The sequence below is a fragment of the Mandrillus leucophaeus genome, unplaced genomic scaffold (genome assembly GCF_000951045.1).
Source record: "Mandrillus leucophaeus isolate KB7577 unplaced genomic scaffold, Mleu.le_1.0 Scaffold282, whole genome shotgun sequence".
NCBI lineage: Eukaryota > Metazoa > Chordata > Mammalia > Primates > Cercopithecidae > Mandrillus > Mandrillus leucophaeus.
In genome coordinates, this window is record NW_012102943.1 from 3,769,341 (window position 1) to 3,794,070 (window position 24,730).

The 24,730-nt window shown below is 37.2% G+C and overlaps 1 protein-coding gene across 3 annotated transcripts in view; it reads right to left on the minus strand.

Moving 5' to 3' along the window:
• Positions 1–722: 722 nt before the first annotated feature.
• Positions 723–24,730, minus strand: part of FBXO38 (F-box protein 38) — a 59,364-nt gene continuing 35,356 nt past the window's right edge. The window contains exons 13-22 of one of the 3 annotated variants that reach the window (XM_011985401.1): positions 18,867–18,986; positions 17,279–17,458; positions 15,268–15,777; positions 9,599–9,699; positions 9,386–9,488; positions 4,961–5,127; positions 3,696–3,841; positions 2,924–3,027; positions 2,206–2,319; positions 723–1,591 (exon numbers count right to left, since the gene is read on the minus strand). In XM_011985401.1, coding sequence (XP_011840791.1) covers positions 1,413–1,591; positions 2,206–2,319; positions 2,924–3,027; positions 3,696–3,841; positions 4,961–5,127; positions 9,386–9,488; positions 9,599–9,699; positions 15,268–15,777; positions 17,279–17,458; positions 18,867–18,986 — 1,724 coding nt within the window. In that variant the 3' untranslated portion in view covers positions 723–1,412. Of the gene's footprint in view, positions 1,592–2,205; positions 2,320–2,923; positions 3,028–3,695; positions 3,842–4,960; positions 5,128–9,385; positions 9,489–9,598; positions 9,700–15,042; positions 15,781–17,278; positions 17,459–18,866; positions 18,987–24,730 lie in introns of all 3 variants that reach the window. The other 2 variants (XM_011985400.1, XM_011985402.1) reach the window with 2 other exon arrangements.

The window sequence follows — 24,730 nt, forward strand, 5'->3', positions numbered from 1 at the left end:
TTTAGAGAAAATTTATAAAAATTTTCCACAGGCCTTCAGTTTCAGTAATTTGCTGAGGTCACTTGGCTGGCAAGTCACAAAGCCATGACTCAAATATAGGTGTTTAAGCTTTTGCTGACAACCCTTGCTTGAAACTATAATACTATGTATATCATTGCCTTATCAGGGCAATTAATTCCTCACCTCGAAAGGGGAGAAAGACTACCTCCTGATGACCAGGATTTTGGAAAATTCTGCTGTTCCCAGTATTGTCTTAAAGAGCTCTGCCTGTAATCCTAGTACTCTGGGAGGCTGAGGCAGGCGGATCACCTGAGGTCAGGAGTTCCAGACCAGCCTGGCCAACACGGTGAAATCCTGCCTTTACTAAAAATACCAAAAATTAGCTAGGCATAGTGGCGGGCGCCTATAATCCCAGCTACTCAGGAGGCTGAGAGAGGAGCATCACTTGAACCCGGGAGACAGTTGCAGTGAGCCGAGATCATGCCATTGTACTCCAGCCTGGGTAACAAGAGTGAAACTCCATCTCAAAAAAAAAACCAAACCAAAACAAACGAACAAAAAAAGTTCTGTGAGTTGAACATCTTGTAGCTAAAAACTTTCAGAGATCAGAAATTGGATTACACTGGAATCTTACTTAGATACAACTCTATATATACACTGCTTTTCTGAGCAGTATTTGCTACTCTTCTTTAAAAAGAGGGATTCAGGTCCAAGGCAAGAGAAAAGTTTTTAATAAACTTTTATTTTATATTTAAGATAAAGCATATACACAATTCAATGTGGAAATAAATTACTAGAAATACTTTGGAAACTTTTCCATTTCCCTCTCAAACTCACTTTTTTTTAAGCTCATAAGTCTTTTTACTTGATTTTAAGAAACATGGCAACTATAATACTAAGAAAGAACTACAGCTTTGTACAGAAACATATATAGCCTTGTCTGACTATAAGGTTTAGTTGGTGTTTTAGTAACAACAAAAAAGCACACAAGACACAAACACTCTTCAACAGGTTTACTCAAACAGCTTCGCTCAAGAAGAAAAAGGCACAGATTTAAAGGGATGACAATAATCATTAAGAATGAAGTAAATGGAGACTCAGTCAAAAAATGATACTTTATGAATTAAGTCAAGAAAAACAAAAGTCTTTCAAATTATCTGTCTTCATTAAAATGAATTTTTAAATTAAATTGTATAAACATATGATATAAAGTTGGTACTTTAGGAAGCGTCTTTGTATATTTTTTATGTACAAATCTTTGTATACAATTTCGATGTTCCTTATACATTCCCTATATAGCAAACTGAGCCAGGACCTCCCAGCTGCATGCCTCAAGTCTCTGTGGAGCACTCTGGCAGCTGGATGGTCCTACTTGCTTTCTGACAAAATAGCTGGAAAGGAGGAGGGACCAATTAAATGTAGTCATCTTCAACTGGCTCTCCATTGACATCACAATAGTGGATAAAAATTGCCACTACTCGCTGAAATACACCCTTCTTCATCTGACGCATCTCTGAAATTTCCTCTCCTATTGTTTCCATACAGATGTCTGCAGACAGCTGTCCTTTCCTTCTAGGAGCATAGATAGTGCCTTCGAAATTAGAAATAAAAGGAGAGATACATATGATAATCAGAATCATTTGGAAAATCACTGATAAGCTGGTCCATAGGATATTCCCATATACTGCACTATAATGTAACTGACGTATGAATAGCTCAAGGAATGGGTCACCACCAGTCTGTTCTTATGTTTGATGCCTAGGACAGCGTACATGCTTAAAGTCTCAAGGTAAAAATACTATACCAAAGGTAAGTCAGACACGTGTACATGTAGTTCATAAAATCCATTTCCTTATAAAGTATTTTCTTAACACTTTGGTTAACAATAAATATTCAAGTATGCTACCACTTAGAGAAACTACATTCAAAAATTTCTCCCCAAATTTCTACACCTAAATTATAAGTTTCCACACAGGAAAATCTGTCCAAGGGAATCCTTTCTACCAGCCTTTATATATCCCTAGTAAGTCCACTGAACATCTATTGTACAAATAAAGAACTGTTTTGAAGTGAGTAAATAAAAAACATTTATATGGGAAACCATTTAACACTGCACTACTCCTAACTCACAAAAAGATATTAAGTATGTAACACAGTAGGCTATACTTAAACTAGAGAATAGATGTCAAGTCAGGTCATAATTACTTTCTTCATCATCTTCAAAGTCGTATCGAGCGAAGCTGTTGGGCTCTGCTGCTCGTAATGACCTCAGCCAAGGGAAGTCAGAAATCATGGAATATGGAGCTCCATCCACAACACCTAAAAGACGACAAATGTAACATTGCTAACTGGCGTGGAAGTGCTGATAGAGCCAAATTCTGCAGTATTTTGTAAGCAGAATGTAAAATATAAAATAAAGAGAGTGAGTCAGGTGTCCTCAAATCATTTCCAGCTATCAAACTACAGTAATTTGTAATTTTTGTTTATGTTTTATGTTTCACCACTGGTTCTGATTGTCCTAGAAATAGTAAAGACTCATACAGGCAAAGCAATATTCATCTGGCTCCCACTTCTTGCAGGTATTAAAATCATCCATGTTTTGAAGAACTGTAAGACTCCCATTCATATCTTCCCTAAGGCATGTCCAGTCATCTAGTTAATAGCTATTTAACTTTTCCTTTTTAAAAAAAAGTATAATTCTCTACATTTGGGTTACTGCTTGCTGTAAGCCCAAACCAGTTTGACTAATTGATTGATGGATCATTCATTCATTCGTGAATGAGAAAGGGCTATGTTTTGTTTCCCAGGCTGGTCTTGAACTCTTGGGCTGAAGGGATCGTCCCACCTTAGCCTCCTGAGTCGCTGGGATTACAGGGGCAAGCTACTGCACAGGCTATTTAACTTTCTAAATATTTGTAAATACCTTCTAAAGTATAGATTTCTCTCCCCCAGGGGTACTTGGGGTATTTCTTTAAGTCTTCTTCACTTCGAGTGGCTTCAGGGAAGAATTCATATTTAATGAGCTCTCTGGAGGCAACAGGAAAAATTAAGTAAAAATTACAAAACTGGAAATAATTAGAGTGTCGGGTAGGAAGGAACCATCAAAACTGTTTCGGACACAGATTCTACCAAACATCTTAAAGTATTAAATACCTAACAGAAGTAGGATACAATCAAACTAGAGAATCCAAGTGTAGTCAGGTCAAAACTACTTTCTTCACTGTCTTCAAAATCATATCAGGGAAAGAAAGTCACTTTCTAAGCACATGTCTTCTACACAAAAGGTGCTGAATGCAACATTAATATAACAAATATACAAAAGTCAAATTTTCTGATATAAAATATCATAGTCTTAAGATCTTCTTCAAATTGATCTCTTTTTTCATGCCCCAAGGCTAAATAATGTTACAAGTACATGTACAATTTTTCCTTGTAATTTTTATCTGAGTTTTAAAGATCATAAATATATACATATGCTTTTTAGTTTTAAGTCCTCGTTTCCCTCAGTTTCTCACTTATGTCAACTTTTAAGTCCTCATTTCCCTCAGTTTCTCACTTATGTTAACTTCAGGATAAGCTTGTCTGAAAAGCTTAGATGGAATCATTTAAAATAAAGAAAAATTGGGATTTGCTTCTGGGAGTCCCTGCTATGAGAAATGACTAAAAAGGCCTTTAGGGGCCACAGAGTTACTTACTGATTGATGTTTGCTATAGTGTCCATCCAGCTGCGAATGCGCACCTTATTCCGGACATTGGGAGGGTTGCTGAATTCATGGATAATACAGATGTGATAGGGGTAGGGACCACTAAACAGCTTCTGCTCCAAAGTTAGCGTGTCCACCTGCGGAAGACATCATAAAGAGACACCTTCAACAAAGAGAATGCCTTAGAAATCGCTCTCCTAGAGCTTCAACAATCTTTCCATGGACCTTCCGTTTTGAAATCTCTGGCTGATTTGAAAATCAAATAGTCACATACAGACCTGAAAACAGTTTGTCATGCTGGGAATAATTTTGCAAACTCTTCTGTCTAGGGAACTTGGCAATTTATATCTCACTGTTATATTTAAAAGCTTAGTAAACCAGAGAATCCTGATTGAGATAAATGATGTCAGTAAACTCACAATCTACTTCTGGGTATGTCCTTTATTAAGTCCTGACTGCATTATAGAACTGTGAATGAGTAGTAACATATACCCTATTGAAACGGGACTGCTGCCCAGTCTTTAAGAGAGAATGCATTTTCTTGTCTTCTAGGAGCCTTTGACAACATTGCTGTTTTCTCATGGCATACCCCTCTCCCATCTCTAGTTATGAAATCTCACTCTGCCATCTCAGTGGCATATGTGTTTATCTCCCTTTTGGGAAGGCAAACTCCTTGAGGGAAGGATCATGTGTTGTGTATTTTTTCACACCCGGCATATTGTAAGTTTTGAGACACTTGACAACATGATGACCTGACTCTTTTGAGGCCAGGCTGATTTAAAATTTCCTTTAAACCCTCTTTTGGCATTAAGCACAGAACCTTATATACAATATACTCTTAATAATGATAATGACACTAATAGTAGTTATATGATGGCTTACTATATACTACCACCTGTTTTAGAGTTTCACATATATTAAATATCACAATAATCCTTGGTATATCATTATTATTCTAATTTTACAGATGAAGAAACTAAGACATAGAAGTCAAATAATCTGCTACAGGTCAGACAGCCAGAAATTTAATCAGGCAGTCTGAACCAGAGATTGTGTTCTTAACCACAAGTAACTTTTAATAAGTATAAAAACCTGTTGAACAACAACTCCCTGCATCACATATAACTTGTAAAAACTAAAATATCATTACTGTAGGTTGGAAGTGAATGAATGCCAAATCCAAAAGGCTAAAGACTAAAAAAAAAAAAAAAAAAATCACAATATGTGTATCATCGGAAAGGAGCAAAGCTCGTTACCTGCTGCATTGGGCGTAGGTATATGATGCGGTTTCTCTCAGGTGGCATTCTTAGTATCTGGTCTAGTACCTGATCCATGTTCAGTTTCTTGCACTGTGCATAGTCAAATCGGTTTACAATTGGTGCATTTTCTACTTTTAAATGTTTTAGTACCCTGCACCTGGTAGCTACAAAATGAAAACAATGGTAAGCTCTATACATACCATCTTTGGAGAGATGGCCTAATTTTTGTTAGCACAAAATACTGCAGTAACAAACATCTTTAACACAGGTCACATAATATCATAGAGTACAAATGGCAGTTAACAAAAAAATTTGAAAATGTGGTTCTGTTTACGTCAAAAGAAGGTAGAAGGGGTGCATTAAAGTGCCTTTTTCTAAGATTTTTACTGTTAAGAAAACCAAGCCCTAGAAAATGACTTGCCCAGACAGAAACTGTTTAGGAAATATTTATTTAAAAAATGAATAACTATTATACATTTTTATAGTTAACAATCAGACCTGAAATAATTCACCTATATTACCTTACATTCACTCTCAGGAATGAGCAGAGTTGGATTTTAATTCCTGTCACAAATGTAAAAGCAGAACCTTGAAAAGAAAGACCCAGAAACACATTTGGGTATTTTGGTCTAAAGCTATTCAGTCCAATATAGTAGCCATGTGGTTAGTGGTTACCATCATATTGAACAGTGTACACACAGAACATTAAAGTTCTATTGAAATGCTGGTCTAAAACATGATTAGTTTTTCTGTTTGACATATGAAACACGAAGTCAGAAAAAAGTAATTTTGATATAATAAACACATTTAACTGAACTAGTATACCAACTTCAGAAAAATATTTCCTTTTCTTTTTTTTAATCTCAAATTTCAACCTGGTCCAATTTTCATTGCAGACTGCAACCAGGTCCAACTTGAGAGAGAAGATCAAATGGAAAAGATTATAAAACCACAGGCTGATTTGCCTGATCTTTTTAACACTTCACAGACATCTTCTGTAACATCCTTGACCCAAATGTCATCATCATCTTGCACAATCTAGTGTAACTAACTTGACATTTAAACACTGAGCGAGACTCCTGCCTCTCACATTCATTTTCTCCTTCTGTGACATGGTGGAAAGGAGGGGAATTGGTGTTGAGGACAGCAACAGAGGAAAGGAAAGCGCTAGATGACAGTAAGGATCCAATGGTTGCTAGCTATAAAATCAGACATGGCTAAGGTCAGTTCTAATCTCATTTAATCATCTCCTCCGTCATTAACTTAGCCACTATCTACAGACTAAGCTAAGATCCTCTCCCCGTGATAAGCTGAGCCAAATAATTTGGTTTAAAGGGGAGAAGGTTGGGCCTGAGGCCGTGTGATCCATCATTAGGTTAGAGAATGTACAGGAAGAATCATCAAAGTAAAAAGAAGAAAACCAGTCAGATTCTTGGAGAGCTCAGAGTAGAGAAAGGAATGGAATGAGGTGCCAACCGGCAGAGTCTGAAAATTGAGTTTTACATTCTCAGAGCTCAAAGGGTGTAGGGACTGACAGAATGAAAGTTCTTTCAGTGCTACTGAAAGGCTAGGATGAGTACCCCTACTGTTATGAACTCTGAGCTTTTGAAGAGCCTGTGTTCTCTATTGTAGAAGGAAACTCCAATAGGAGACAGTGATTTAAGATGTTTTAGGACCAAAGACCTCACTGGCTGGGATAGAGAAAAGCACTATTTCTTCAGAGTAAACAATAGAGTTGGGGTCCCAAAGGTCTGAACTTTTGTAGAATTCAGAGTAGTGCTTGAATCTCAGTTTCATCTCTCCTTTCTTGGATTCACCTTAGTTTATAACAAAATGTTTGGTAAATACCTTTTAACGGGATTTCTTTGTTTACTACTAATATGGTAGGAGACGTAAAACAAAACAAAATAAACCTCTTAATATTTTTTGCAATACAGGTTGACTAACCTTTATCTGAAATACTTGGGATCAGAAGTGTTTTAGATTTCAAATTTTTCTTCAAATTTTGGAGTATTTACATTATATACTTACCCTAATAAAAAATATCTGAAATCTGAAATGCACTCCAATGAACATTTCCTTTTAGCATCATGTTAGTGCTCAAAAAGTTCTGAATTTTAAAGCACTTGGGCATTTTGATTTTTAGATTAGAGATGCTCAACGTGTAATAACATCACTAGGCATTACTAGAGGTCAGACCCTGTACTATGTGTGTGGGTGTGTGCATATATCATGTATATGTACATATACAGGCATTTCTCATTTTATTGCACTTTATTGTGCTTCACAGAGATTGCATTCTTTACACAAGGTCTGTGGCAACCATGAATTGAGCGTCCACTGATGCCATTTTTTTAGTAAGCATGTGCTCACTTTGAGTCTTTGTGTTACATTTTTAATAATTCTTGCAGTATTTCAAACTTTTTCATTATTATTTTATCCATTATGGTGGTCTGTGATCAATGATCTCTGATGTTACTATTTTAATTGTGGGGTGCCACAAACTGCACCAATGTAAGTGAACTTAATAAATGTTGTGTATGTCCTGACTGCTCCCCCAACAGGCTGTTCCCCTGTCTCTCTCCCTTTCCCTCAGGTCTCCCTACTCCCTGAGATATAATGATGTTGAAATTAGGCTAATTAATAACTCTACAATGGCCTCCAAGTGTTCCAACAAAAGGAAGAGTCACAAATCTCACTTTAAAATAAAAAGATAGCAATGATTAAGCTTGATGAGGAAGTCACGCTGAAAGCTGAGACAGGTCAAAAGCCAGGTCTCTTGTGCCAGTTAACCAAGGTGTGAACGCCACGGAGAAGTTCTTGAAAGAAATTACAAGTGCTATGCCAGTGAACCCACAAATGGTAAGAAAGCAAAAGAGCCATATTGCTGATATGGAGAAAGTCTGAGTGGTCTAGACAGATCAAATCAGCCACTACATTCCCTAAGCCAAAGCCTAACCCAGGGCAAGGCCCTCAACATTTGGGCAAGACTCTCTACCAGCAAAAAGATTATGACTTGCTAAAGGTTCAGGTGATTGTCAGCATCTTTGAATAATAAAGTGTTTTTATTTTATTTTGTTTTTTTCTGAGATAGTGTCTTGCTCTGTTGTCCAGGCTAGAGTGCAGAGGCATGATCTTGGCTCACTGCAACCTCTGCCTCCTATGTTCAAGCGATTCTCTTGCCTCTGCCTCCCAAGTAGCTGGGATTACAGGCATGAGCCACCATCCCTGGCTAATTTTTGTATTTTTAGTAGAGACAGAGTTTTGCCATGTTGGCCAGGCCGGTCTCAAACTCCTAGTCTCAGGTGATCCACCTGCCACAGCCTCCCAAAGTGCTGTGATTACAGGAGTGAGCCTCCGTGCCTAGCCAATGAAGTGCTTTTAAATTAAGGTACATAAATTTTTTTTAAAAATATAATGCTACTTCACATTTAATCGACTATAGTGTAAACATAACTTTTATATGCACTGGAAAATAAAAAAAATTCATATGATTCGCTTTATTGTGATATACCTTTTATAATGGTGGTCTAGAACCAAACCTGCAGTGTCTCTAAGGTATGCCTGTATACATATACATACAGAAACATATCAATCACTGCATTTAACTTTCACAAATGCTTTATGAGTTAAGCATAATTACGCACAGTTTACAGATTGAAAAAAATGAAGACAGAAAATTATAAAACTTGCCCAAGGCAAGGAAATAAGTCAGATCTTCATAATTTTACATGGATGGATATCTAAAATATAATTTTGAATAAAAAGGTAAAATTAATAGATCAATTATAGGATATACTATGTAACTAAAATTTAAGAAATCATAAAAATTAATACCCTATGTTTGAGACAGACACATATATAAAGAAAGATATAAAAGGTACACTGGAAAGATATATGTTCAATACACGAGTATAGATGGTGGGAGCGGATGAGATTAACAATGAGGGACACGAGACTAAAAAGAAAAAGGGGCTTGGATAAATGATAATGTGCCATGAAGTAAAGATACAATTAATCATCTCAATCAAATACAGAGCAGTTATACACTTGAGGCCCAGTCGGCGCTTCCCTCAAAAACCATGTCCAAGTCACACAGCTGGTAAATGACCAAGCTAGCAATCAAGCTGAGGTCTATCTGACTCCAAAGCCTTGCAGGCTGTTATTTACTCTGCCAGATCAGGCAGTAATTATCCTTTGGAGACAGGCTATTTTAAAAGATGAACGAAGTTTCTCTACATGATGCTCAGAAATACTATGGAGTAATACTTTGAGAACTAGAACAAAGGCGGAACTAAAGACAACCCAACACAATATTTCCTTTAAGAAAATAAGACGGTAATGTTATTACAGTATTTATGAGTTCCTAATTCTTTTAACTCATTCATGATGCTCGTGTATAATACGGGCCCAAATACATACCATGGATGAACATCATCTTGGGACAGTCTTTTAGCACTAGATCTGTGATTCCACAATTGGTCATAGTGACTCCAACGAGATTCTTGGATTTTAATACAAGAACCTACAAGGAGAAAAATTAGAAACTATATAAAGATACAAACTTTAGTTTGCATGCATTACTTAGGAACTGGGCTAGACTGTGATAAAGGTAAGTGAGGGATTTTCCTCTACCTGCACATGGTCATCCTCGATCACAGGATCACTTGTACTGGTGGATTTATCTGCTGTCCGCTTCCGTTTCATGGCGTGACGTGGCTTTGTTTTGGCTACTTCTAAAAAAGGTAAAAAAGAAGAAAAACCAAAACTTTAGCCTTGCTTTCTTTCCCTCAAGCACATTCAATCACATATGTATGAATACCATCAAGGCAATTCCCAAATCTACAATTTGGTTCCCAATGGAATACAGTTATATTGGTATTTCCAATGGATTGTTTCAAAACAGGATCACCCTCCATTACTTCAAACATATCTGCATCAAATATAACAACCCTTCTCATACCTAGGTCATCCTAATAATCTAATAAACATTCCTACTTCCAGTCTCTCTGACTCATCCCATCCTAAATACTATTGGTGAATTGAACTCCTATCTTTCCTACTAAAAAACTTTCAAATTATTGACTGAAGCTTAATGAATGTTTCAATGCTTGATATTTGGAGCTATGCTTCAGCTCTGCCCATTCTCCACACCATACCCTATCATCTCCCACTGCTAATGTCTCCGAAGTCATCAATTGCTCTAGCTTCTTCTGCCCAGAACACCTTTTCTGACCCTACTTTTTGAAATACGACCCATCTGGGAAAGGTCCTACTCAAACACTTAGTTCTAACAAAGCACTCTTGATCCCCACACATTACATACTGCCCTAATAGTTCCTTTTATACTTGTTTTGTTGGTCTAGTTACATAAAAGCTCGTTAAAGGCAACAACACTCTCTTAATTCATCTTTATTTCAATGTCAGTCACTAGCAATGAGATAAAATGAACATTTATTGAATGAACTGGCACTCAACACTTACAGAATGAATGAATGACTGAATGAATGCACCGCAGGTAAAACAGAATAACAAATATTTACTGAGCTCTTACTGTGTGTCAGGCACTGTTCTAAGGGTTTTACTTGTATTAACTCAATCCTTACAATAGCTCTGAGATGGATTTATTGTTCTCCCTGTTTTACATATTAGGAAACTGAAGCACGGGAAGGTACAAAAACTTGCCACAGTGCTAAATGGGAACCAGGAGTCAAACCCAGGAAATCTAGCACCAGTTACTAAGCTACAAAACCTGCAATCTTTCATCTGTCAAACCCTGGTTAATAAGGCCCTTATTTACTGGTACTGTTCTGAAGCAACACACTTCGAAATAAGCAAATATTGTCCTTATTTAATTTAAAAACGAGTGCTAAATTCATAGCTAAAACTTAAGCACATATATATTCTAAGAAAATACATTAGTTAGTCATCATTCTCGTTTTTGATACTTAATCATACTGTAGCAGAGCATATATAGAATTAAATACAACCGACTTTCACGAATTAAATTACCACCATACTGTTTTTTCAGATAGTACTGCTAATTATAAACATTCTACTTGGTAATTCTGTAATATCAGTAATTCTGTAATCTCAAACATGAAAGATCACAAAAAAAGACAAAGAAATGAGAACGAATACTGCAAATTCCCAAAGGCTTGGGCTTAGATGGGAACCGTAGAGATTCAGTCTGATTTTTTTACACAACAAAATCCTTTCTACACCATTGAAGTCTGTGAAATTCTACTCTGTAAAACAATTCAAAGCAGCTGCTTTGGCTGAAGGCCGAAAAGGAGCCCAAGAGCTCTACCCATCAAACTTCCTCCAAGGACCTTGAAACGAAGCAAAATTCTGGAGTTCCAACAAAACATGAAGACTACTAACCACACAACACAATGTAGGCCTTCTCCCACAGTATCCTGAAGGAACTTCATCCAAAATCAAATCATCTTCATTGACAAGGAACCTTCTAAAGGCAGCACATTTCACCTGATAGCCAAAATTCACAAACCTTTTAAAACCTCTAATAAGTCCTGGCTCCCTCTCCCAGTACCACAACAATGAAAATGAACAAACAAAAAGCAAGCCTGTTTCCACTACTACATGACAGTGTTCTAGTAAGAATCTTCTCTCAGTAATCTCCTTTTGTGATCTGATTTTCAAGTATCTCACCTTCCTGGATTGCTCTCTCCCTTCCCCCTTAATTTAACAGAGTATGGGGTTCAAAATTAGGTAAAGTTTCCTGCTCTCCAGGGTACCCAAACTGGTAGTTTACATTTTCTAAGAAAAGTTATAAAATGAAGTCACACTTTATACATATATGAGCTTGAAAAACAAACATTTCTGATACATAAGGAAAAAAGTTTGTGTGTTTGTTGTTATTCTCTTATGCCTCCCTCCCTGTTTAGAGAAAATTAATTTTGTTTAGGAACATTTTTTTAGTAATTCAAAACATCCACTAGCATCAACAATACCTCATATGATGGTGTCTATACTTATTATGTTCACAGTTATTATCTAAGCTCCATACCATGTGTAAGACATGGTGCTAAAGGATAGAAATATACTGGTGAAAAAGCAGAGACTGTCCTTGTTCTCATGGAGCTCACAGTCTACCAGAAAGGAAGACAGTAAAACAAGAAATTACAACAGAGTGTGGTTCACATTAATGTTGAAGATGCTACAGAAACAGAGAAAGGCAGATCAATCCAGTCTTGGGGTGTCAGGGAAAGTGTTTAACATTTACAGCAACTATTTTAATCTTAAATGTTATTCTTTGACAATCCAATTATTTATTTCTCTAATATTTACTTTATAAATTGTTATACAGTGAGGATTAAAAGCAACTTACAGGTATTTATTCCCAAAATATAAATTCACAAAACAATTATATTAGCTTCTAAAATGGCTTTAACACTCCACAGGGTCATAAATTAAAAACCAAATATCTCAAATGTTACTTTTTTTTGAACTGATTTTTAAAAATCTTTAACATTCAAGTTTCTTCCTTTATTAGTTTGGATTTTTCTCTTTAAAAAACATGCCAGATTAAAAATAATTTGGGCCGGGCACGGTGGCTCATGCCTGTAATCCCAGCACTTTAGGAGGCTGAGGTGGGTGGATCACCTGAGGTCAGGAGTTTGAGACCAGCCTGGCCAACATGGGGAACCCCTGTCTCCACTAAAAACACAAAAATTAGCTAGGCATGGTGGTAGGCGCCTGTAATCCCAGCTACTCGAGAGGCTGAGGTAGGAGAATCACTTGAACCCGGGAGGTAGAGGCTGCAGTGAGCTGAGATGGCGCCACTGCACTCCAGCCTGGGCGACACAGAGGACTTCATCTCAAAAATAATAATAATAATAATCGTAATCATAATTTGTAAGCCACCCAAATAACTTCTTGTCCTTTCCAAAAGGGACTATAATAATATTAAAATCAGTACTTTGATATCTACCCCAAAAAACTACTATTCAAAGTAAATAGACATTTTTATAAATCTAAAATATATTAGCAAATAATTTACCTAGTATAACCATGTTACAGACATTAGAAGTCTTCTCAAATTGAAAAAAAAATCACATAATAAATGCAATAAGAAGCACTACATAAATATTTTCTTTATTTTAAATCCAGAGAATGATTTAACTTAAAAAAAGTTCTAGACATGAAAAGAGTCAGAATAAAATAGTTAAGGGATAAGCAGAACACCAGGCAAAAAATAACATCAAAACTTCAATGGTTAATATGAAGGTTCTATATTAAAAACAAAACAACAAAAAACGAAAAAATTTTATCAAGACATGTAAGTAAAACGGCAAACATAACAGTCCCTAAACAGGAAGACTCAGTGCTGTTAAAATGACAATTATGTTTCAGTTATCAATTGAATGCAATTCCAAACAAAAAGCAAGATTAGTTTTAGGAACTTGATAAAAATATTACAAAGCATATCTATAAAAATAAATGGCAAATGCATGGCTAGTCAAGGAAATTTTGAAAAAGAATAACGAAAGAAGACAGAACACTGGAACAGAATAGAATGACCAGAGATTAACCTAAGTATGTCTAAGAATTTAGTAGATGAGAAAAGAGCGTTTCAAAATAATAGCACAAGAATGGACATCCATAACCAGTACTGAAACAAGCTGGTGATAGTTTGGAATAAAAATTTAATATTAGTTCCCACAGATTGAAATAAAATTCCAACTGAACTAAGGAACTAAACCGAAATCAATGAATAAAGGAATAAGAAGATGGGCACAATTATCTGAACCAAGTGTGGGAAAGGCCTTTCACAGTATAAAAATGAACTCATAAAGGAAAACATGCAGATCTGACTTTGCAAATATGCAAAACCACACAACAAAAGGTGTCATAGGAGGCAGATACTGTTTAATGGGCACAGAGTTTCAGTTTGGGATGATGAAAAAGTTCAGATGGTTGGTGGTGACAGCTGCATAACAAGGTGAATGTATTTAGTGCCGCTGAATTACACACTGTACTGAATGGTAAAGTTATATCTTACCACCCATTTTTTAAAAAAGATATTATCAAACATTTACAATTGAAGCTGGGAAAAGTATTTTCACCATATGGCAGAACTACTGTTTGCAAAGCATAAAAAAGTCTTCAAATAAAACTCATCTATTTCAATGAGTTTATGCAACTATGGTAACTAGCACACAATTAAGGTCTCAAATGTATCTCGTGAAAGCTTACTTTTGTTCTGTTTAGCTCTGTATGATTCAATTACTTCTATTTAGAATATACAAAAAGCACTGACTGCCTATGTTCTGGGACTGATTTTAATATTTTAAAATTGAGGGCTACTTGAAGAAAATTCAAATACATTTATTATTCACTGTCAGGTAGTAATGATATAATAAGGGCAGGAAAGAGTACTTAAAAATAAGATCAGAAATAGAAACAGACTTATGATTAATAAATGTGCTTACACCCATTCCACCCAATTCCTTGGCTATACATTATAAACATTAATGAAATTAAATACACATTATTTGTTCTGAGTATTTTCACCAAAATAATTCTCAGCCAAACCATTTACTTACCTGCTTATCTCCTGGCAAACCTTACTTGAATTGAAGCAAAACTAGATTTCTGAAAAAATTACTAAGTCCTGCAGAGACAAAGAGAGGGCTATACCCAGGAAGCTGCACTGAGATGTGCTGCCCCAGCTCCAGCAACGTCAAGTCCTTGCCTTTTGGCTAAGGTTTAAAACTTTCCTAAGTTAAGACTTCTCTAAGTGTGTGATGGTAGCAGAGTTCATCTACTGGGGCTTAGGTGTCAGTCAGTGTTATATTTAGGGTAAATATACACAGTGCCACTTTCCTTAAAAGCTGAACTACTTGAGATTTCCAGGTTGGACATTGTATAAACTGTTTTACACCCCCACCCACCAAACCATTGCTGAAAATTAGTTTAAAATCTGCAAGACCCACAAAACCCCAAAACAGAATTTAATTTGCCAAACTGGCTTTTTGTAAGAAAACTCATGAAACAAGTTCATGCCTTTCTGCAGCCCTACCCTGCAGTTGCTAATCCTAGGAGCATTGTCATACCTGACTCAGATACCAGCAGTACATGGGACAGTCTGCTCCTGGCCCTGGTTAGGGGCCTCCGAGGGTAGTCTTCATGAGACTGCACGTCACAACTCTCAGGCTGGGAGCTCCCCCTCCTGTCCTCACCTGTAGCCCCAGAGCCACTCCCATTAGTCCTCTCATCATGTGCTGGGCCTGAAGACCCCCCTTGTGGCAGAGTCCTAAAGGAAAAGGCGGATCTCGTACCATCCGGGCCATTCACAACACAGGCTCGGCTGGTTGAAGGACGTTCCTCATCAGAACACCTGCTAGTTCTCCTTTGGGATTCCTGGGGCCTGTGACAGCAGCATCTGGGGCAGACAGAACTCTCTGCATCTCCCTCCTCCATGGCCTCAGAGTCCTCTGACCCACCGGGGGAGCAGGCACACTGCCTGGACACATCCACTTCTGTAGGGCTAGGCTCGGAAGAGCCGCCGCTGTTCACCGTCCTTACAAAGTCGGGGCTTTGAGAAGCAGTGCTGTGTGAGCTGGAGTTTCCCACTGTGCTGGCGGTGGTGCTGCTGCAGCTGGGATAAACATCCTTGTTTTTTTTCTTTTCAGGAATATCCCTAGCTGCTTTCATATCGGCTTTGATCTGCTCACTGGTGACCTGACAGCCTTTCTCACAGCTGCTTTCCTCGAGGGGAAACTGCTTCGACTGGCCCATCTGATGGGAGTTGTACCTCTTTCGAAGTGGAGTCTTGCCTTTTCCACTTACTGCTTATAGAAAAAGAAGAACGGCCCGAGGAAAAGAAAAGATTTCAGTACAAATTCTGGACAACACGCAAGAGTAAATTTGGAACAGGAAATAATGTATACTAAACACTAATTTTCCTAAAGTATAACTGTGATCACATCATTGAGCTGCTATAAAATTCTCTATGGCTCCCTAGTGTCTACCTGGTTTATACTCCTTAGCTATGCCTTCAAGCCTCACTATGATCTAATTCCAAACCATCTTTCCATGTTGTCCCCTCCACATACATTCTACATTCCAGCTCCAGCTTTTCTCTCAATATACCCTTGCTTTACTACCTCAGGGCCTTTGTTCTCACCAATTTTTCAGCCCTGGTCCTCTACTCCATCTCTTCTGCACCCCCACCCCAAATCAACTGTGGTTGTAGTATGTGCCCTGTAATATTACTACCTATTGTTTTTGACATGACTCTTCAACCAGACTAGAACTTCTGTAAAGAGAGACCATGACTTACTCATCTCTGTATCCCTCACAGTGCCTAACACAATACCTGGGGCACAATAAAGCTCAATGAAGATATAAAGGAATAAATAGGTTTTGTCTGGCCAACAGAGGATTTAGTTGCTAAATTTAGAAACTGCACGGTCTGGGAAAGTTAGGTTAGTCAGCTGGTCATATTACTTTTCCTAAATTTCAGTTTCCATAAAACCTTCTTTCAACCACAGTATAAAGTTATCTGAATCTCTTAAAAGAAATAGAAATTGAATAATCAGCCAATGATTAGCAAATTATTCCAAGTCCAAAGAACTAAACTTTCCAGATAATAGTACTACATAAATGTTTCAGGGTCAGTGTTAAATGTGTATTGAACATTCAAAAATATTAAGGAGTAAGGGTACCCAAGGAAAAATGACTGGACAATTTGTAAAAAATATATCCTTTGCTAAAAGTGGTAAGCACATGGTTCGGAGAAACAAAAGGGAAGGAAAGACAAGGAAGAAGTATGAACTTCAAAGTTAAGAGAAGTACAGTTTTCTTGGTGAGGCATTGCAGAGGGTTGTTGCCTAGATTTAAAGGGATGTGAGGGATTATAAAAATATACTTTAGGACTCCTTCAAGCACCAAACTAGCCACCAATACTCATTAAGCAAAACTGGACAGATTATCAACTGGTGAATGGTTGCTTTTCATTGCTCTGGATGACTCAGTAGTCATTCCTTACATGAGGCACAGGCTTTTCACTCACTAATCTCTGACACCCTGCTGCCACAACTAAAGCCTCCACTGTAGACTTAGAATCCTTCTTTTCTTCCCTGAGCCCTCATTCCACACCACTGTTGTGTTGTATTGCCTACAAGAGCACCACCCAGATTTCCCTCTTACTTGGGCAAGTGCATTTCTTGCTTCCTGTCACATTCCATAATATATGTTAACTGCACCCAAGTTGTCATATTAAGGCCAAGTGTGTCAGTTCTGATAGTGGCTGTCATTAACAGTTCAGAGAAAGACATAATTTCTCACCTGCCAATTCCCTGGACTGCACTGACTCTCCAGTTTTCTCTTCACGTTCAGAGTAACGCCGAGTACCGTTCTTAGGAATCCAGACTTCTTGGAGTTCTAGACTATCTTCTTCATCATCGCTCTCTGAATCATGAACAGTAATTGGGGTTGGTTTTACTACACGCTGAAGACCACTGGGTCCTAAAAAAGAAAAAGTACAGGCCTAACAGTTACTTTTTGTGCAAGAAAGGGTCTAATACGAAGTACTGTTTCCAGGGCTCTGGAATCAATAGAGATGCTTTGTGGCTCTATGCAGCCTCCCCTGACACACATTTTAACTGATAATACACTTGGATAAGATACTGTGAAAGCAACTTAACTCTAAACCATTATGTCAACATTAAGTATGATTAATATGCCAACCAACTTGATGCATTTCTAAAGGCAAATTAAAATAGACACTCATACAGCATTCCCTTGCAGGATCTTCACTACTTCAAAGAGTAGCATAAAATCATCCTAAAAATAATCTAAATAACAGTGATAATAATTTTAAAAATAAGCTACATGTTTTCTCAATTTTTCAAACATATGAGCCAAGGTTAAGTAAATGAAGATGAATTCAGAAATGTATGGGACTGGTAAACAAGACTGTATTCTTTGAGTACGGATCTATCTCATTAGATGTAGCAGATATATTTTTGAAGGCTAGATGCATGTTACCTTTTGGTTGAATATGTGTATTTATGTAAAAAATGTTTTATCTGCTTGGCAGTATAGCTTTTAAACCTAGTTCTTATAACCTAATTCTGACAAGTGACTAATATTAGCTCCATCAATAAATGTATGCTCCGAGGAACCTAGCTTTCTTCCTGTCACACTGTACAATGCCTGACACAGAGTAGGCACTCAATAAATATTTGTTGAATGAGTGACTGCATCTGTCACACACTTAAAACAGGGTAGCATATTTTCCATTCAAAGACAAGGCAGCATTCTAACAGGCAGGGAATGAGAAAACTTGAGTTTTCTCAATTTCAATTCTATCCCTCGATTACTGGCTGACTGGTGTTGAGCACATCATTTAAACTTTTGAAAGAAAATTAATTTCCCCATCTGTAAAATGAAAGGCTGTGCGAGTTAATCTTTAAGGGCCTACGACTCTATATCCTGTCTTAAGTCAGCCAATGGCAAACAGAGGCTAAGTTTTGGTCTGTTTACTAAACTAGGTCAACTTCTCAACTGCTCCTCCTCTCTAACTGAATTGAGGGGAGGGCAAAAGCAGAATATTTAATCAGGTCATTTATTTTTCCATCAACAATTTGAGTGCTTTCTTTTTCTATACATACACGGATACACACATGCACATGTGGCTATACAGAAAAAGCAGTTGTTGCTGCAGTCACAAATAATAAAAGACAAACTTTAGTGAGATATATATACATGCAACGAGAATACCAGCAATGTATTACAGTTCTCAGTAATCAATAGCATAAAACACATCATTAGCTGAAAGGTCAGAAAACAACTATTCTCGGTGTCTCACGTACTTCATTAGAGTTAGGCCACAGTTTCAGAATGATGAATGTGGGGTAGATCACATGATTACCTGCTTGTTCCTCATCAACATCCACAGGAATAATTGCCTGGCTGTGAGCTGGAGTATTATTTCCACTCTCGGCCACCACCTCTCCATCTTCTTGGACAATGTCTTCCATCTCATTTAATGCTTAAACAAAAATATACACAAAGTAAAAACCAAGAGAAGTATAAAGAACTACAATGGCAGGCAAAACTGTGGCCGCCCTAAGAATTGAACAGTCCCGCTGATTACTAGGCCTGCCCTGAAAGAATAGCATATACTGCATATACTGTGCTTGTTACTGCAGAGATTAAGAAGTATTTAATCAGTCTACAGGAGAGAAAATCACAGATGGGAAAGGAACATTTGGTAGAGAAAGCCCATCAAACTCATACAAACTCAAACTGTTAACAAAGAAACAAGGCAAAATATGATTAAGCCAAAAAGATACCATTCAGATTAACGTCGCTGAATTATATGGGAGAGGTTTGAAATTTCATGGGGACAGTGGGAATTGCTTTGGTTTTAAATATACACAATAGCACACCTCCCCCTGAATAATTGTCCAGCTCTAGCCTGCAATATCTATATTTCAGTCATTGCCAAAATGAGAAATGACCTTGCCTAGAAATCTTTCATGATAAAAACCAATCAATTTTCTTCTTTCATTCAACTGACTAACAATTATGAGTAGCAGTAATTAATGTGTACATACTCTATGGCAGGCTCTATGCTAAATGTTTATAGAAACATTTTCTTATTTATTTCTCATAGCAATCAGGCTAGCATTATTATTAGCCTGATTTTTGCAGTTGAGGAAATGGAGGCCTAGACGTTTTAATAGTTTGCTAGGATTTAAATTGAGCAGTTTCTAGAGCCTACTACACTACAGAAACTACGGGCAGGTGGGAAATTTATACTCCTTGCTCTCAAAGAGGATGCACACATTCTGGCAAAGATGTTAGACACATAAAATAAGGTCAGAATATAATTGCTAAGACCTATAACAATTCAAAAGTGCAAAGGGAACACAGACAAGGAGCAACTAATTCTCTCATTGGGTCAAGGAAGGGTTCACTGAAATAAGGTAACATTTCATATACTACCATACCAGGAAGAATGCTACATTTTTCGGAAGAATAGTGGTCCAGTGGTAACAAAAAACAGTATCTGTGTTGTGATAGGGATGCAAAAGAAAAAACAAGGATAAAAAGGTAGCCTGGGCTCCAGATTGTTAAAAGCTTAGAAAGCCTTGCTAAAAAGCTTAGAATTGTTTGCTGTAGGCAGAGGGAAACCACTAGAAGGTTTTTATGCAGGGAATGGCATGAAAAGAAGTACATTCAAATATTAACGTGATAAGGTTTTCCAAAGCTGCTGAGCAACTGCTTTTAGGTTGCCAGAATAGCCTGTGCAAACATTTAATATGATACCCAAAAGTTGTTTAAACGATTTCTTTGCATCCATTTGAATACTTACTGAGCGTCTACTACAATTTGTTAGTATTCCTTGGAGCTGAAAAACAGTGGTGATATTCAAGATCCCTAGTCTCACGGCTTACTCTCGTTGGGGAAGAAAAAATTTAAAAAATAAAAATAAAAACACCAGATAGTAATGTCTTATGTAACAAAAAGTGTGATGTGACAGAGAATAAACTGGTGGCTGCTTAAGATCAGATGGCAAGGAAAGACATCTCTGAGATTAACATTTAAGCTAAGAATTAAAAGTCAAGAAGGAGCCACCCATGAAAAGATGGAAGGAGGGAATTCTAAGAGGCAGTAGTTAGTGCAATGGTAGACGCCAGCTGTCATGCTCAAGCATGATGTAGTGGTGGAGGTAGTACAAGATGAGGGCAGGCCAGATCATACAGCACTTGGTGGTCCAATTCAAGAACCTGGATCTTATTCCAAGGCAATGGGAAGCTATTAAAAAGTTTTGAGTAAGCTATCAATATTGTCTGGTTTGTTAAAAGACTGCCTTGGCTGCTGTAAGAACTAATTTTAGCTGGGTAAGAAAATAGGCCAATTCTAAAGCTATTAAAACACTTAGGTTAAAAAAAAGAGAAAGGTCTGATGTAGCGGTAGTACAATGGGAAAGGAGAGATGTAGGCATACTGGAGAGATGTATTAGAGACATTCAACAAGATTTGGTAAATGACTCAATGTCTTGGAGAGCAGTTAGGAAGTAAAGAAAAAAGCATAATGTCTTGATTTTAGTCTCTGGTAATTAAATCGCATTGTGGTGCCTTTGGGCTAGTGAAGACACAAATGATTCTTGGTTTTGACAAAAAGCATAATGTCTTGATTTTGGTCTCTGGTAATTAAATTGGATGGTGGTGCCTCTGGGCTAGTGAAGATACAAATGATTCATGGTTTTGACTTTTTTCCTTTGTTGGAAAATATTTTATCATTATGGTAGTACATCTTTTTCAGAACAGTTTTAACTTACAGAAAGTTATATATATGTATACATATATATTATACATACATATGTATGCTAACTTATAATCAAGTATCAATATTCACCAAATGTTTTATTTAGCTGAAATGTTACTTCAGCTGTAAAAAAAAGTGTTACAAAGAATTAATTGCCTCTTAACAAAATAATTTTTATGCAATGAAATTGTTGCATAAATTAATAGAAATTTATTATCAGACATAATATTTAGTGGTTGACAACTACCTGCCCCAAAGTATAAAACAAAATACATTTACTGGTTTTTTTTTTTTCAGACTGCAAACCCCTTAGGCTTCAAAAATAAAAATTTTACAAAATCAGTGGTTTTCAAAGTATAGTCCCAGACCAGCAGCATCAGCATCACCTGGGTACTTGCTGAAAATTCAAATTCTTGGCTGGGTATGGTGGCTCACGCCTATAATCCCGGTACTTTGGGAGGCCAGTGTGGGCAGATTGTGAGGTCAGGAGATCGAGACCATCCTGGCTAACACAGTGAAACCCCATCTGTACTAAAAATACAAAATATTAGCTGGGTGTGATGGCACGTGCCTGTAGTCCCAGCTACTTGGGAGGCTGAGGCAGGAGAATCGCTTGAACCCAGGAGGTGGAGGTTGTAGTGAGCCAAGATCGTGCCACTGTACTCCAGCCTGGGAGACAGAGTGAGACTCTGTCTCAAGAAAAAAAAAAAAAAAATCAAATTATTGGTTTGGAGCACTGGCTCACACCTGTAACCCCAGCATTTTGGGAAGCTGAGTTGGTTGGATCGCTTGAGACCAGGAGTTGAGACAGCCTGGGCAATATATGAGATTCCATCTCTATTTAAAAACAAAAACAAAACCATATTATCTAGCCTCACACAGACCAAATAACTGGAACTCTGAGCGCAAAAATCAGCAACGTGTTTTAACAAGTCCTCCAGGTGATTCTGATGCACACTCAAGTTTAAAAACCACTGCCATAAATAAAACTGCAGAGCAATTTCACTTGGCAGTCAATTTAGGCTAACTGGGGTGGAGGGATGAGAAAAGAGGTTCACCATGATGCCATATTTAAAAGCATTAAGTACCTGGAATGTATGTTTTAAATCAAGAGAGAAAATTAGTTAAATGATGTATAGGTAAAACTATGCTTTAAAGTTATAATTACTTAAAAAGTAGTTACATAAAAATAGACACTATGCTTTAGCAATTACAGAAGCATAATTTTGATACTTACAGGCAAATGTAAATTGTTAAAAAAAAATGAACATTGTGGGGCACAGTGACTGACTCAGGCCTGTAATCCCAGCATTTTGGGAGGCTGAGGCATGAGGATCACTTGAGGCCAAAAGTTCAAGACCAGACTGGGCAATTCAGTGAGACCCTATCTCTACATAAATTTTTTTGAAAAATCAGCTGAGAGTGGTGTCACGCATTTGTAGTCCCAGCTACTCGGGAGGCTGAGGTGGAAGGATCACCTGAACCCAGGAGTTTGAGGCTACAGTGAGCTATGATCACGCCACTACCCTTCAGCCTGAGTGACAGTGAGACTCTATCTCAAAACAAACAAACAAACAAAAAAACCCCACAAAAACAACAACAAAAAAACCCCACCAAAAACTGTAAACATTTATTCTTATTCTAGAATGCTGCAAAATTCAGGTAATCAAGCTATATTTTCAGCTAACTAGCTCATAATTGAGTACTCTAAGTTCTAAGACTTCTGAAAGTACAAATTTAAGATAATATCCTGCCAAATTATAAAATTTTGATAAATATAGTAACTGTGAAACAATAAATCATAGTTTTGTTGGAGTTAATTTATACAAATTAAATAGCTTTTAAAATTATACAATGCCCCTCTTTTATAGTAAATTACCTCATGCAAGCTGAAGAAGTTAAATACAATAGAGCAATTAAGACTGGTGCTGCTTCATTCTGGGGCGGGTCCAAAACCAAGTAAAGGCCACGCATGTAAAGATTTGTTTTAAGACTCAAGGTCTCCCTCTGTCACCCAGGCTGGAGTGTAATGGTGTGATCATAGCTCACTACATCCTTGAAAACTCCCTACTCAAGCCATCCTCCCGCCTCAACCTCCTTAGCTTATAGGCACGTGCACTGCACCCGGTCCAGATGTGAAAAGTCTTCAAATTATATATAAAGGAGAGTGAACATGTTAATACCCATTTCAAAGAAATTTTTAAATTATTATTTTCACTTGAAGATGTGAACCATCAATATTAGTCAACTGTTTAACATAATTCCCCATTACCCCTTTTATTATGAAGCCCTGTATTTCTCTTTATTTCAACCAAAGATCAGTCTTTTCCTAGTTCCTTATTTTGTGTGTGTGTGGGGGGGAATCTAACTTATATGTGTGTGTGTGTTGTGTGTGTGTGTATACATGTTTAATAACAAATACAACTGAACACACTACCACGTGGGAGTGACCTGTGGAATCTAATGTTTTCTATCAATCTTCCTTTCTCTACAAATGCTGCCATTGCCTCTGGTTTTCTTAGGCTTCCTCTTGTTGAAGCTGTTTAATCCTTCAATCCTGACATTTACGTATGCTTTAAACAATTATGCTTTATACATTATGTATTTATTCTTTGCTTCTCAGGATTAAACAGCATTTTGAAGATACTGTACTTGACAATAGTCCTAGGTAACTGCTGAAGCTGAATCCTTTCATTGTAATTATGGCTTCTTAAATCAAAATAGCTTATCCTGTATCTTGTGTATTTGGTTTTTATGCCAAATCTCTCATCTTCTGAAACCATATTTACAAATCAAATTAAGATGTAAGTTCCATTTTCCTCTCTTAAATCAAATACAGATACAAATTAAATCAAATATGTTGTTGAGTATCTTTTTGGTCCTTGTTGCAACAATATGTGATTTCACAACGGCAGGTATTCTCCACTGTACTGAGAAGAAGTCTATGGCAAATTAATCTTCTAGTGAAGTCTGTAATCTGTGTGTCAACTCAAACCAAAAATGAGTTCACAGGATTTGGGTAGTTCTGAATGGCAGCTGCTGTAAGTTTCCCATGTAGAGTCCATGTCCTGACACGCAGATCTTTATGGTGGTAGTAACCTGTACTAGGTACCATAGCACTCAGGACAACAAAGCAAAGGGACAATATGTGACTGTCTTGCTCTCTCGTTCCCTTAACACCTGTTGGCTCTGCACTTTCATTTTTGCATTTTTAAGGGAGATTGTTGGGGAAAGATTTTACCTAGGTTTGAAATGCGTAAGAGTACACCATGGACATAAAGTACAGAGCTAGACAGCTGCATTTACTGCAGAAAAGTATAAAAGTCAAGGCTGGAAATAAAGATTTGGATTTAATACCATATAGCTGGTACTAAAACCTTGAGCTTGAGTGAAAATGTGTAGAGAAAGCTATCGTGGACAAAAGTGGAACACAGGAGGTGCTACAAGCAAAGGAAAATG